This window comes from Dermacentor variabilis, chromosome 1, assembly GCF_050947875.1.
Source record: "Dermacentor variabilis isolate Ectoservices chromosome 1, ASM5094787v1, whole genome shotgun sequence".
NCBI lineage: Eukaryota > Metazoa > Arthropoda > Arachnida > Ixodida > Ixodidae > Dermacentor > Dermacentor variabilis.
This window is the reverse complement of record NC_134568.1, coordinates 153,253,221-153,269,254: the sequence shown is the minus strand read 5'-3', so window position 1 is coordinate 153,269,254 and position 16,034 is coordinate 153,253,221. Positions and strand designations below refer to the sequence as shown.

Below are 16,034 nucleotides of genomic sequence, written 5' to 3'. Positions count from 1 at the left end.
CTAATCATGTCCTGCATTTACCCCAATTTCTCAATTAGTAAGGCTCTGTTCGCAAGAATATTGACGCCTTATAGATTCTCGAGCACTAATCTATCACTTTAGCTTGACTTAGTATTTGCCTTTAGTGTCCCTTTAAATAGCACCCAAGTAGATAATATGTGCACCTGGTGGTTAGCATTAGCAGATATGACACAAGTTGCAGACCATGGTATTATTATTATTATTATTGTTGTTGTTGTTGTTGTTGTTGTTGTTTTCTGTGCAGTACTAGTGCTACATAACGAGTTTCAGCCCATTGCAGTTAAAAAAAATTGTGGCAAGTTTCAGCCACTATATCTTTTGTACACTTAGAAAATTCTTGCAGCTGTTGCAGAAGCAAATAGATATCAAGAATGAATGAATGCAGAGCTCTGGAAAGCAATGTTCTAAAATAACACACTGTAGTCTTTTTGCCTTTTATTGCTTGCACTAATGTTTTTTTTTTCAACTCCTGATGTTATCAAACTGTAGAACACATATGAATGCTTCTGTTAAAAAAGAAACACATAGACATTAATTCTAAATATTCTCTTAGAATCTGCTTCTATGAATGTGACTGCTACTACCACTGTTTGTGGGTCCTTTGTTTCTTTTGTGATTTCCTTCTTCTAATGGACAGCGAAAGGCAGGTGGTTGTATGAATAAATCAATGAACTATAGAAAACAAAAGAAGCTGCTGTATTTTTGTTTGTTTTCTAGCCTTGTTCCTTAGTGAAACTGTGTGCCTTGCAGGAGGGCATGATGGAGACTGGCGGTGAGGCTGCCTACCGGCAAAAGTGCAAAGCCCTGAAGGAGGAATATGACACTTTGCACAAGAGGTACGCGGACTTGACAGCGGCTCACAGTGCACACATGGCACGCCTGGAGCTTTGCCAAGAGGAGCTACAGCGACTCAAGCAGGGGGCCGAGGAGGCCCTAGCTGAACGCAATGCTGCCCTGCGTGACCGTACGGGCCTGCAGCAGCAGTGCACAGCTGCCATTCGCCAGTGGGACAGTGCACTGCGTGAGCGCAATGAGGCCCGTGACCAACTTGCCAAGGTGCGCACAAGCTACACAGGTGTATGACAGCTGTCCCAAAAATTTGTGCAGTAGGTTTAAAAAAATAATTTCACAACCTTTCGGATGCATCAATGAGGTCACCTTCAAAATATGCCCCATTAAACAATATAAACTGGTTCTACCTCTTTCATTGCTGGAAGCACTCTTGGAAGTCCTCTCCTGCTTTAGCAGCATTTTCGTTTCCTTCTTAAGTATTGCAACATCCACGATTGCAGATTGCGCAGCGATATTGTCATTGTGCAGAATCCAGCGCTCTTCTTTAGACGAATGTGGTCGCATGTGGTGCACATGATCTCCCAAGCTTTTCAGGACCTACATGTAGTAAAAAGCTGCATTGGCAGTTTGACCTTGAAGTACAAAGTCGTGGTGCACAATTCCATGTGGTCAAAAGGTGCACTCAACATGAGTTTGGTTTTTGCTTTGGTCTTCCACACATTTTTTTTGGCCTTGTCTTGTCTTTCTATTTCCACTCCTTGTTCTTTGATTTTAGCTTGATGTCATATTCTTAAATCCCAGTTTTATTGCCAGTGACGACCGCTTTTAAGAATTCATCACTGCCTGAAGTTTTTCAATCAATGAAGCATTCTTTTCATTTCTACTTTTGTTCAGGCGTGAGCAGTTTCGGCGCCATCTTGGTGCAGACATTTTTCATTTCCAAATTTTCAGTAAAAATCTGCTGAATGGACGAGTTTTGATGATATCATTCTAACATTCATTTGGCAGTATTGAGCATAACATAATGCACACGATCGATGTTTTCATCTTCGCACGAGGTGGAGGGATGTCCTGACCATGCGTCATCCATGAAGTCTTCACGGCCTTTGTGATTATGCCGGACCCACTTGAACACAGTTATTTTCTTTAGGTAAACCTTTTCATAGGCCTTTTACTTTCATTAATTTCTGCACCATTCTTGCTCAATTTCACAAGAAATTTGATATGGATTCTTTGTTCTGTCTGTTCGTCGATCTCCATTTTGGCAGGTACGAAAAATGGATTGCACAATAAGTGCATGTGTAAAATTCTGCCTTGTCATACAGCAATCTGGCTCATACTTTTAAGTAGTGGGCTCCTTTCAAGTGAACAGAGCAAGAGAGCAGTGCCTCTACACCCTCTCCCACTTTTTCGCTGGCTCACTGCATGAACTTTTGGGACAGACCATGAGCACTGTATACGTTGGAGTACCATTTCTACGTAAGGGAAAATGGTGTAGCTTAGGAAGTTTATCGAGGGATCTCTTTTGGATCACTTTAATAAATATTGTCGCAGCCTATTAGGAGACGGATAGCCGGCGTAGAGGACGTGTAAAAGCACTTTTATGAAAGCAGTCAACGCGACGTCGTTGTCGTCTCTGTTTTTCCACTCGCGCGCCACTTCAGCGTCGTTCTCATCGCCTGGCACATACCCGCGGCGACCATATAGGATGTGGCATTTGCCCCCCCTTTGAAAAAAAAAGGCATCGTCCCGATGCACCAACCGCCGAAGGCTGTGCACAGACGGTGCAAAGTTGAGGTCACGAGGAAATGTAGGGCTTCATACGAAGCACGTGCACAACCTCGGGCAGATGCCGCCGGCGTTTGGAGCAGTTATGGCTGTCGGGGACAACTTCATAATTCACATCGCTGATGCGGCGCAGAACTGTGTACGGGCAGAAGTATCTTCGCAGGAGCTTCTCAGACAGCCCCCGCCGACGAATCGGAGTCCAGATCCACACCTGGTCACCGACGTTGTATGTGACGGGTCTGTGCCGAAGATTGTAGTGTCGGGCATCGTATTCCTGTCGTTCTTGGATTCGCAAACGCGCAAGCTGCCTGGCTTCCTCGGCGCGTTGCGTAAACTCCTCGGCACCAGTCTCATCGTCACCGCACTCGTGTGGCAGCATTGCGTCCAACGTTGTTGTCACTTCGCGTCCGTAAACGAGGTTGAAAGGCGTCACGCGTGTTGTCTCTTGGCGAGCCGTGTTATACGCAAATGTAACGTATGGTAAAATCTCGTCCCAGTTCTTGTGGTCGACGTCGATGTACATACTCATCATGTCTGCCAGTGTCTTATTCATACGTTCTGTCAGCCCATTGGTTTGGGGATGATAAGCCGTGGTCTTTCGGTGAGTGGTACCACTTAGTCGCAACACGGTATCCAGAAGCGCAGCCGTGAACGCAGATCCTCTGTCTGTTATGACCACTGCGGGAGCGCCATGCCTTAGGACGACGGCTTCGACGAAAAATCGCGCTGCTTCGGCTGCTGTTCCACGTTGGATAGCACCTGTTTCGGCGTATCGAGTAAGATAATCAGTGACGACGATTATCCATCTATTTCCGGCAGTAGACAGTGGAAATGGACCTAAAAGGTCCATGCCAATTTGTTCGAACGGCGCTTGCGGTATCTGAACAGGATGCAGCAGTCCAGCTGGCTTGCCGGGTAGGGCTTTGCGGCTCTGGCAATCTAGGCATGTCTGTGTGTAACGTTTCACGATCGTCGCAAGTCTTGGCCAATAGTACTTTAGCCAAATTCTTGCCGATGTGCGGGTGTATCCCAAGTGACCAGCGGTCGGCTCGTTGTGACAGGCATGTAGGACTGCGCAGAACACAAACCGAAGGGGAGCACCTGAAATTCATAAAGTCCGTCGGGCGTAACAAAAGCGGTCTTCTCACGGTCTCTCTCATCAACTTCTATTTGCCAGTAGCCACTTTTCAAATCCATCGACGAAAAGTAACGTGCGTTTCGTAGCCTGTCCAGTGAATCGTCGATACGCGGTAGCGGATAAACGTCTTTCTTTGTGATCAGGTTGAGTTTTCGGTAGTTGACGCAGAAGCGCAAGCTACCATCCTTCTTTTTCACCAATGCGACAGGCGATGCCCAAGGACTCTTAGATGGCCGAATAACGCCGTCGTCAAGCATCGTCTTCACTTGTGTCTGGATTGCCTCGCGCTCTTTCGGTGCTACACGATAAGGATTCTGCCGAATTGGTCTGGCATCGGCTTTGGTGACAGTACGGTGCTTAGTGAGCGGCGTCTGGCTAACTCGTGACGTGGATGAGAAGCAGCTCTTAAACTCATTGATGAGCTCAAGAAGGCTGCTGCGTTCGACGGGCGATAAGGTGGGACTGATATCGACCACAGGGGCAGGCATAGCCCCAGTGAACGTCGCGTGCTCCACTGAGAGGCAGTCCTGTATTGATGTAAATTTGTCGGGAGTAAGCAACAGCCGTGCCTTTAACAATGTGTCGACGTTCCCCGGTAAAATTCGTCAGCAGGAGTTCAGCACGTCCGTCGTGTACGTTAATTACGGCCCTGGCGATGGAAACGCCTTGACTCAGTACCAGTGCGTCGATGTGTTCAGCGACGCCAGTGCCAGTGTTGAAGTTATCGCAGATTACAGGCATGAGGGAACAGCTTCGCGGCGGAAGCGTGACGTCGTCGTCGGCGATACGCTGGTGCTCCGTGGGGTCGACGTCGTCTGAACTCGTAGAAAATGTGACGACGAGGTCACGGACATTAATCACTGCACCATACTCTCTCAAAAAATCCATCCCCAATATAAGTTCTTTACAACGCTCAAAGAGAATGACGAGGGTGGCGACGAAGGTTGCGCCGGCGATTACTATTCTGGCTGTGCATTTTCCAATCGGCGTCATCAACTGGCCACCGGCAGTTCGGATGTTGGGCCCGGTCCACGGCGTCTTCACTTTTCGCAGCCTGTCGGCCAGCTTTTGACTGATTATCGAAAAATGCGAACCGGTATCGACGAGAGCGGCCACTTGGTGGCCGTCAATGCAAACGACAAGATCGGCGCTGACGGCGTCGGTTACAGGAGGTGTGGTTGGAGTCGTCGACGTTGTAGAGTCGTCGATCATCGGAGATGGGGGCTCTTGGGTAGCTAGCCGGTTTGCAACCTCACACCCGGAGGTTGCTGCGTCTAGTTTCCCCGGCGCGGGCTAGGGGACCTGCCCCTAGATGCGTCAGAAAATTCGCGACGGGTCGGTGGGGTGTAACGAGCCGGAGAGGGGGAACGCGAGCGAGGCGTCGTTGAACCTTCTGGCCGAAAGTTTGTAGAATTTCCGTCGCGGCTACGTGCAGCATCAGACACAGGGTAACTGCAGCTGGAAAATTTTGGATACCCAGCCGCGCGGTAGTGGCACGCGCGGTAAACATGTCCTGCTTCGCAGCAATGAAAGCATAGCGGCCGGCGGTCAGCGGTGCGCCACAAATCGGTCTTTCGAAGCGGGTAGCCGGCAGAGGATTCACTGTAGAAACGAGGCGCAGCGATCGACTGGCGGCGATACGGCATAGTTGTCGACGGTTGTGACTGTCGAAAATAGGGCGTCGGGGGTGGCGGTGATGGCTGCGTCGTAGTGGTCGACGATGTCAGCAGCATCGAAGTGGCAGGAGGTGGACGGCAGACAATTTCCGCGTAGGTCAATCGTCGCGGCACTGCCTGCCAGTCGGGCGACGAAAAGGCCTCTCGAACTTCCTCCCGAACGATATCAGCGACAGAAGCCACCGCTGGTGCCATGGGAGAGATCCCGAGCTGCCGGATCTCCTCTCGCACAATCTCTCTGATGACTTCACGTAGAGACGTGCTGCAGCTCTCAGGTAGAATGGAAGCGTTCACCGGCGAGCTCTTGCGATCATATTGGCGGTACCGTTGCTGTAGTGCCCGTTCTATAGCGGTAGCCTCCTTGGTAAATTCGGCCACTGTCGTTGGTGGGTTCCTCACGAGCCCGGCAAAAAGTTCCTCCTTCACTCCGCGCAAGAGATAGCGCAACTTCTTTTCTTCGGCCATCTCAGGGTCTGCTCTGCGGAAAAGGCGGGCCATATCTTCTGCAAACATGGCAACGCTCTCGTTTGGTTTTTGAATACGGGATTCAAGTAGGCGCTGCGCGTTGTCTCTTCTGTCGCTACTAATGAACGTGTCTAGCAGCTGGGTGCGGAAGGCATCCCACGTGGTCAAATTTCTCTCCCGGTTCACAAACCACATCCGCGCACTGTCTTGAAGCGCAAAATAGACATTAGACAGCTTTTGCTGGGAGCTCCAGTCATTATAACTGGCGACACGCTCAAATTGGTCCAGCCAATCTTGGACATCCTCAAAAGCGTCGCCGTGGAAACTTTCTGGTATCTTAGGATTCTGCAGCGTCACCTGCGATGGAGTTGCAGTAGCCATGGCGGAAGTAGGTTGACGCGTTCCAGCAGGGTCCTGCAAAGGGCTGAACTCGGGCGTCAGGCCTAGCAGGCGGCGACTGTACCGGTGAACAGGAGTTTCGATGAACGAAGGTGATTCTGCTTTCGAGGTATGGCTCCGCGAAGGGGTGCCGAGCATGAGACAATCCTACCCAGCACCTCCACCAGTGTCGCAGCCTATTAGGAGACGGATAGCCGGCGTAGAGGACGTGTAAAAGCACTTTTATGAGAGCAGTCAACGCGACGTCGTTGTCGTCTCTGTTTTTCCACTCGCGCGCCACTTCAGCGTCGTTCTCATCGCCTGGCACATACCCGCGGCGACCATATAGGATGTGGCAATATCTAATGAATGCTCAAGAGTAAAATTAAAATTTTGCCAACTGTAGGCAGTGCTAAACCTTGGAATATGAGGAATACTGTGCATGCTTTGGGCCAGTTCAGCATTCCAGCAGTAATACAAGCGATCAGAACAAGCTTATTGAATACCACTTGTAGCTAGCCTCAAACTTGGTTACTAGCTTTGTACTCTGTTGCTTTTGGTATCTCCAGGTGCAGCAGCAAAGGGATGAAGCCATGAAGGAGATTAACCAAGCCATGGCTGTGCGCATCAAAGCCTCCAAGGACCTGTCTCGCTTAACTGAAGAGCGTAATGCAGCTGTCCAGGAGTACACCCTGATCATGTCAGAACGTGATTCTGTTCACAAAGAGATTGAAAGGTTGCAGGAGGAACTGCAGGAAGCACAGAGCAAAGCACGACAAGCTGAATCTGCCCACAAAGCGTCTCTTGATGAGGTGAGTAAATTCGGGTTTATCCTGCTAAGCATGAGCGCTTGGTTTAGGACAATATGACTTTCCTGATATGTTGTTTAACCATAGTCATTTCAGACACGCAGGCAGAAAGCAAACAGTGTGGTCACAGGTTGTTAATAGGGACTACGGGTTAAAATGCCATATTTCCATCAATACAGCACTAGTTTTCTTCTTCCTCCTTGTCAGCTTGTGTTGTATTGGGGACCGTGCTGTGAATACAGCAGAACCTCGCTCATATGATCTCGTTTTGTACAATTTCCCGGTGCCAACCTAAGCAGTTGAAAACATAAGAAATGTCCCAATAGAGTTGTGCTTCTTTTTTTTTACCTGTTCATGCACTCACGGCAAGTGCGATCTTCTGGCACCAATGTTCAGTGCATCATCAAACTGCATTCATATACTCGTTCATACACATTCATATGTCCCTCGTTATAATGAAGTCAGCGGGACGGCCAAAGAATTTGTTATAAGCGGTAATTCGATATAAGCGATAGAAAAGCTAAAGCAGTCGAGCTTTAATTGCGCCACAACTGCGAGGAAGTCAAAGCACAATGTATCCTTTGAAGCAAAAATTTATTGAGGTACAAAAAAGGCAGTGAGCTTTGGCTCTTTCAAGTTCTTACCGGGCGCGAGCGACCCCTGCTTTAATTTGACCAAGCATTGCACAAGGCTGTGGTCAAATGCATTCAACCTTATTTCGCAGGAGGCATAGGTACTCCCGCGTCTGCACCGTAGTTGACACTTCACATGGCTCTTCGTCCTCGTCGAGGCCACCAACAGTGTCAATTAGTATCTCCTCATTCGTCGCTGGAGCAACCACAGGAGCACTAGCATCAGCCAATGCGAATGTCTCGACGTGGCCTTCTGCCTCTTGGCCAGCAATTTTATTAACAGCCTCGTACAGATTGCTGCAAGTGTGGTCATTGTCAGGCTAGTCATCGTCAGGGTTGCTGACAACAGCACAGAAAAAGCCAGCGTGCACAAAACAGTTGGTGACCTTTGAAGCTTCTAGTTCTTTCCCTGAAAAGTTCAGCAAATGGATCGCTCCAAGCAAATCAATGTTGTACCTCTTGCTGGCATCATGCGCTGCAAAAGAGCCTTGTGGTACAGCTTCCGGGAGGTCTCATTGATGCCCTGATCCATTGGTTGTAGTAGCGTAGTTGTGTTTGCAGGCAAAAATTCCACAGCGATCGCCTTGAGGTTGTCAATCTTCCCGTGGCTCGGACGATTGTCAATTATGAAAAGCACTTGTCGATTCTTTGCTTCGAACCGTCTATCCAGAAGGCACACATGGTCATCAAAAATAGCAGCAGTCATCCATGCTCACTTGTTACTTCTGTAGATACATTCCTTGGGAGTAGGTAGTTGCATTTCGGAAGCACTGCTGCTTCTCCACCTTCCCCAGTATCAACAAGGGAAGCTTGTCCTCACCTCTTGCATTGGCACCAAACGGCACCGTGACACGCTCCTTGCTCTGTTTTCCTCTGGATGAGGATCTGCCAGCAGTAGTGAGCGCACGATTCGGTAGTTTCTTGTAGAAAAATGCAGCCTCATCTAGGTTGTAGATGTCTTTGTCTTCATGGTTTTCAAGTAGAGCTTGGAGCCGATGTTGGTGCCATACGTCTGCAGTATCACGGTTCATGGCTGCGCCTTCGCCAACGATCGACTTCGAGGTCACGCCCTGTCATTTCTTGAACCACTCAAGCCAGCCATTACTGCACTTGAGGTCTTTATGCTTCGTCTTTGAGCTTTGAGATCCTTGAGCTTCGGCTTTTGCAGTAAGTGCAGGTCCATGTCTGTGGAGATTCGCACTCCTGGCATTCTTCAGCCACTGTAAAAGTACACTTTCTACTTCGGGGTATGTTGAATCGTGATTCCTCTTTCTTTTCGCCAAGAAGTTATTTTCAAAGCCATCCAGTACAGCTTCCTTGTTTTTCAATACAGTTGATAAAGTAGACAGTGGTATGCCAAATTCCTTCGTGATGTAAGTTTTCTGCCTGCCGCCTTTTTCCAATTCTTTCTTCAGCAGAATTTTCAGCTCCAAAGTCGTACACTTTCGCCCAGAGACTGACAGAGCCATTTATCACTGTAGACCACAAAAGCACACGCGAGGCAAGCCTTATGAAGCACTCCAAATAACACACAATCACAAGAACACGCAATAACCGCGTTCACTCACTTTGTGACTGAACGTGGCAGGCGACACAGAAGGCAGAAGCTTCAAAATATCATCAGGGCATCTCACTTTCCTTGTCAGTGTGCACTGGTGATGGTGATGGCTGCAATGACGGGCTTGTCATCGGCTTCATGTGTAGCGGAAAAAATGCGATTGGAGTTGGGGAGACCAAGAAGCAGGAAACGCGGAAGGGCACCCGTTGGTGGAAGATTGTGCTCGGGAGGGCAGGTCGGTAGAGGGCAGCTTTGAAGGAGCAGCGACGTTGAAACTGGCAGCGAGGAGGCAAAAAGTTGATAGGAAAGAGATTGAGAGGAGTGACTGGCATCCAAACGGCTTGCAGACTGGAGAGCGAATGAGCAGGGGAAGGCAGTGGGGGCTGCTTTTATAGGGGAGGTGCGGAGGTCATGGAAGACTATGAGAGTATCACACTGGAAAGCGCCACAAATGCCATGGCTCGAGTCTGAGGTTGTGTTTGTTGTGCTCAAAAAACGATTAGCCATTCATTGTGGGTACGCAGCGTGATCGTGAAAATTTAACAGTTTTGCAGTAGGGGCTTTGCGTGATCAGTGCGCAATATTTTCTCCAGGTGTGCAGCCGCGAAGTTTGTAAAACAAGAATTTTTTGGTGCACTGCTGTCGATGACACTGCTAATTCTATGGTTTGAGTGTCGGTGCTTGTGCACCGTCGTGTCCGCGCCATTGACAAATGTCTAGGAACGAAATTCAATGACCCTACCATGCATTTAGACCATTTGTCTTAAGCCAGATGGCGTTAATCAAGCATGACTGGCTCGATAAAAATCGCTGGGGAAACACCAGCTTGCGTTGACGCTTCATGTTGACAGCCTGACTCACCGCTGGCAACGCTAGGATTTTTCATGTTTTCGGCAAGTTAGCAGTCAATTTGCACCGTCAAAAGTGCACTGAAGCTAGGGGTGGTGCTTTTTTGCAATGTAGGCCAATTATGGCGAGCAGCAAGCAAATTTCTAGTCTGGTTTCCCCAAGGTCATCTTCCTGATTTGTTAACGTAGCACCTTGCATCGGACACGTCACTTATAATCGGAGGGACACTTCAGTGTTTTTCGGCACGTTTCAGTGCCAGAAGTGCTCTTTAGAGAGGTGAAACTTTGCTTATTGAGTGCCCCCAATGGAATGCTACGGCGCAAGTCTGCCCGCAGTCTTTTGGCTACTTTTCGGCATCCAAGAGACCGCGGTTTTCTGGCATTGCAAAGCATCAGGAGAACTTTATTTTTGTGTGGATTCTATCACGGGGGACAGCGATGCGATTGCAACTGAGATTAACGGTTTGGGTGCACTGCACCATGGAATTTGACAGCTCTCTAAGTGGGTCAAGCTCTTCATGTGCTTCGAGTAATGCGGCTTAAAATGCACGTGTTTGGGCGGAGACCAGAAGAAATTTTGAATAAAGCGATATTTTGAGTAAAGCAATTTCATTATAATGAGGGTTTACTGTATGTTTTCCGGTTGCTAAATCCCACGTAAACACAAAAAAGACGCGAGGCATGTGTGATTGAGAGCATAAGTTCTCACCTTTGTCACGTTAAAATGCAGGCATCCACGCGGTTTCTTATTCCGATGCCAGCAAATCTCCTCACAAGTCATCACACATTGTATTCATAGCTATCGCTGCCAACCCTATTGCGATAAGCATCTTCACATATCTGTGTCACAGTGCATATGGCGTATAAGGCAGTTGAAAGGCATACTGCACACTTCTAATGAATGATAACCCAAATGCACCGTTGTTGCCTACTGCAGGTAGCACAAAGTGAGCGTCATGTTTTGCTATGGTGGCTCTGTATTCCAGCGTTACTTACCAGCTTGGTTTTGTTTTGGTTTCCTGTCACCATCTTAGAACACTACATAATAGGAAAACAACAAAGTACATTGTGGCCTGCTCGAGCCACACCAGGGGCGCTGTAACGTAAAGCTATTCCAAACTTTTCTATTCCAATTCTGCAATCAGCCATCCGCGATAGGTCAAAAACTTTTTTGGACCACCTCCCTTCGCCTGTCTCTCACGCAACGTCACGAAAACCGCGCTAGCTCCCCATCTGATATGACGTGTACACACTGATTATGCATGATTGAGAAGAACAAAAGAAAAATAGTTATTTATGATTCGACGCCGTTTCGCCATTAGCCATCGGCCATTGGTCAAAAGTTTTCAGGCGACACCATCTTCACCTGCCTGTCACGCGACGTCACAAAACTGTGAAAACTCACCACGTCAGAGTGACGTGTAAGCGTTAAAGATGCAATAATATGCCGGAAAAAAAAACTGAATTTTCTTCTGAATAGCCGCAGGCTGCCCCGTTCCGAAAGGAATAAAAGATGGCTGCCGTCGATCGCTCACTGACTGGCTACTCACACCTGCCGAAGAGCACGGGTTTATTCGTATACAGTAAAGTTTTTTTAAGTTTTCACATGGCCGTGTAACGTTTTCGAGCACTTTCGGCACGTTTTCGTCCTCATTCTGGCAATTCTTCTTTGCTGAGGATCTGTTTCTTCACCTTCCGTTGCTAGCCACTGTGATTTTCGACCAGCCACCACAAGCTAAGTAAGGGAAAGCGGACCAATCGCAGATGCTGGCACCACCCTCTTTATCTGGTTATTGCTTTTCAGTGCATTGGCTCAGCCCCATCGAATCCCTCCCCACTTGAGCGTGCTCCTCGCCTCTTGTCAGACAATTAGATAAGACATGTTGCTCAGTGTAGGCAATGTTAACCATTTTTAAAGCAAACAAAAGTGACCTCCTATAAACGAGGAGAGCATTTGATTGGACTGTTCAGACAACCCTGCGGGTCACCGCCTGATGCTAGCGTCGGCGGTTTCGCAAATTTGACATCAGGAGATTGGAATAAAAACATATTGGGATAGTTTTACGTTATAGGGCTCCAGCTCCATGCACGGCGTCTCATCTCGTGCAGCAATGATTCTTGCCGAGTGGGTATGTCAAAACTTCCTGCCAAACTGTACTGCCCGATGAAGCTGCTGACCCTGACCGAATTCAAGGAGCGCTAGCATAAGCCTGCTGAAGTAACCAAAATGACAATGCATGTCTCGGGCTGCTCGGGCCCCTTCAGCTTGGTGCTCTTTGCGTCTCTTGTTGCAACGATTCGATTAGAGCAATGCTTTGCATTGTGTAGATGTCTATTACAGTTGAGTCTGTCAAATTTTTAGTGATTTCAGATCATACGCTTTCCCGGTTAGTAAGATTTTTGTTGCACTTTTTTTCCATAACCTATGAGCAAGGTTCTACTGTGAGATTTCCCCTTTCCCAATTTTACACTTCAACCAGGTATCCAAGTTCAGTGGCAATGTGAACCTCTCAAGGGCAGCTGGTGTGGGTTCACAAAGTGAGCTTAGCTATAGCGACAAAGAAATGCTAACGATGATGGGAATGAGTCCTACTACGCAAAGATGGCAAATCTATAGACTGTTGGTCCGACATCCTGGTCCACTACAGCAATACATGTATATGTGGTTTCGCTGTGCAAGTACAGCTGTTTCAATACATGCTGTTGGTGATTGGCTACCACAATGTGGTGTGTAGAGGAGTGCTTATTGCGCTATGAGAACAGACACTATTCTATAGAGCAAGAAGTAGTGTGGTGAAGCCAGTGCAATCGAAGGGCTAAATAGTGTCATCACTGAGCAAAGAAGGAGTGTATGGCTTCTGGCAGAGGCATTACAGCGCTTCAGGCATGTTCCTGTCCTTTACATGCACTTCATGCAAGCTATGTAGAAAAACTACTTTAGTGCTCCATATTTTGTCTCTCTGGAGGACACGCGCCTCTTCCAAGCATATCTCACCACACTACATCCACACCCTGAAGCCGCACGCAGAGAATGACTTCCTGAAATCTGTGCACAATCATTGTTGTGATTGCAATGTGTGGTGCTGCTCTATTTCTGCATTGGCGGAGGAGAGAGTGTAGGGCTTGTCTACTATAAGGCGATGGTGAACCTTTTCTGATGCCACTTATTTCTCTCTGTTGAAAATTTTGCTTTAGTACATTTCTTGTATGTTTGGCAGTAGGGAAAACATAAAGCAGTAGAACGGATTTTAGTTTTTCAGGCAGTTTTATTGCATCCACAGATGTGGGTTCCACACCTCAACTCTAAAAAAATAATCTATGTACAGAAACATAGTAAGCTACTCCATGTGACGTATACTTGAAAAACACTTACCCCCGTATTCAGAAGTGCATCTTAACTTGAAGCTCATGCTTGACTTGATATAGATGACACCTGGTGCGAATGTGCCCAAGACGCTCATTGCGTTTCTTTTGATGCGTTCGTGACAGGTGTCATTTCAATCAAGTCAAGCATGGGCTTCAAGTTAAGATGCATTTCTGAATATGAGGATTAGTCACTTGGAAAATTTGCCTGATATACATGATTACATATAGTATACATATACAGAAAGAAGCCAGTACATTACCATATACTCGTGCTGTAATTAAATGCCCAGATAACTTTTTCTTTTTGCAGACCTTTTACATATTAATCAATTTTGCATATTAGGTCCAATCATAAATGTTTTAAATGTATGCAACACATTTTAAAAGCCATTATTTTCATTTATTCAAACAAGACAGAGGTTCACAGGAAGATGGAAACTTGGGAAGTTATCAGCAGTTGTGCCAACATTTCGACTAGGGGACTTATCTTTGTCAGGGATGAAGAAAGTTGTCCCCTTGTTGAAACGTTGGCCTCAGAGACAACCCTTGTTTGACCACTGTAAAATATTTTTAAAAAATAATTTCAATGTTGAGGTGTTATCATGGCCCATGCAATTGTGCATGCGCCGCCTTAAGGGCTTCATATCAAAACTTTAGTGAATGTGGCATTCTTTATGTGATTTCAGTGTGCTGATGCAAAGTTCCTGTTACTCAGTTGTCTTCAACTTTTTTCTGCCAGATGGAAGGCCTAAAGCGAGAGATAGCTTCTGCCCTTCAAGATAGGGATCGTGCACTCAAAGAGCTGAGCGATCTACGGGAGAAGCAAGCAGAGTGCAACCAACAGTCAGGTCCAGAAGATGCCAGCCGGGCAGAGGTAGTACGCAAGGACTCATTGCCATCCTCCTTAGCAGATGCTGAGCAAACCAATCAAGAAATGGAAAATCTTCGCCGGAACATGGAACGTCTGCAAGTAGAGCTGGCTGGTGAGCATTTATAGAACTAATGCTACCCATTGAGTTGCTGCATCTTTTCAAAAAATGTTCTGCCACGACACGATGGTGCAGCTATTACATAATAAAAGACTTAATTTCTTTTTTCTATTTTTTTAGAAATCAATGTTTCTGCACAAAAGTGAATGCATTTATTGTAAACTCTTATTGGATGATGTTAACTGCACAAGCAAAGGCGCACTGATGCAAATGCAAAGCACACCAATGTATATGATTATGGCTCTGACTCAGTCACATGGCAGATTCTTTGCTTTCTTTAAAGGAAGTAGTGATTCTTAGCTCCCTGAGCTAGGAGTGGGTATTTTAGATGGGTAACATCTACAAAGGCCTCCTTGGGAGCTTGTCTGGTTAGATGTGCAGCTATTGCAAGGCTACAACTGTTGCATGTGTTTCTACAGTATTGAATGGCATTTTTTTGTCTCATGGAAGCTGCTTAACCTCTTTCTTTCTTTTACTGAGTTTGCATCAAGTTTGAAACATTTTTAGGCTTGTGACAGTGACATAATTGTTTTTGAATGTTAAGATCGCAGCGTCATAAGCTTTGGCAGGCATCAAGTGTTTATAATGTGTAAAATTGATTAACAGTAGGAGAAAACAAGTTCTACTAAAATTTCTACAAGGAGACTTGTCCAAACATTAGCTATAGACTGAGGTGCTTCCTTGTTCACCCACTGTCAATTCAAATCATCGCCTTATTGTTCCCCCTTGTTTATAGTGTATAGAATGCATACAGATATTGCCTAATTTCGAAAATGTGCTTCTTGTGCAGAGGCACAGCAGGAGGCAGAAGTGTGCAAACGACGTCGAGATTGGGCTTTCAGTGAGCGAGACAAAATAGTCCTAGAGCGCGAGAGTATCCGCAGCCTGTGTGACAAGCTGCGACGCGAGCGGGACAGGGCTGTTAGCGACTTAGCCGAAGCTCTCAGGGACTCGGATGACATCAAGCGACAGCGCAATGAAGCATCCAAGGAACTCAAGGAGCTCAAGTGAGCTGGGTCTTTTTTTATTTTGTTGAACACAGCCCCTTCTTGTGCTTTGCCATGAGTGTACTTTTCTAGTGCAGCTGTGGCTTCGCATGGCTGTCAACGCAGCTGAGCGCGTACCCAGCCTGCGTGCCCTACTGTAGAGGTAAACTGCCACATCTTGAAAGAGTGGGCGTGTCTATATGGGGTGGCATCATGTGCACTGTCTGCCTGTGCATTTAGTACTGGAGGTTGCGTAATCTCAAGTTTTGGAGACGCATTAAAGCAAACGAGAAGCAGACAAAGCATTTGATCTCCACTACTGCCGCTTTCATGATGGTGTTGTCCCACTGTGGATGACAGTTATCATCAGGGTCCTTCAATACTTTTCATCTGGTCATGAAACTTCCGCATAATGCTATGGGAAAGTTTCATATAGTGGCCGCAGTGGACGGACCGTGGTACTGGCGCAAGTAGAAGGTGGATTGGAACAGACGCTGAACAGACGGCACAGGCGTTCCTTGCGTACACTTGCTAATGCGCAAGAGTTGACTGCTGGTATTGGCGTGTGAATGTTATCGACACAACGTG

General features: G+C 47.1%; 1 protein-coding gene across 4 annotated transcripts in view; it reads left to right on the top strand.

The window, feature by feature from the left end:
- Positions 1-16,034, top strand: part of Dlg5 (MAGUK family member discs large 5) — a 170,935-nt gene that overhangs the window by 20,263 nt on the left and 134,638 nt on the right. For all 4 annotated transcript variants that reach the window (XM_075697693.1, XM_075697685.1, XM_075697701.1 and 1 more), the window contains 4 exons: positions 772-1,077; positions 6,828-7,070; positions 14,211-14,454; positions 15,251-15,467. In XM_075697693.1, coding sequence (XP_075553808.1) covers positions 772-1,077; positions 6,828-7,070; positions 14,211-14,454; positions 15,251-15,467 — 1,010 coding nt within the window. The remainder of the gene's footprint in view (positions 1-771; positions 1,078-6,827; positions 7,071-14,210; positions 14,455-15,250; positions 15,468-16,034) is intronic.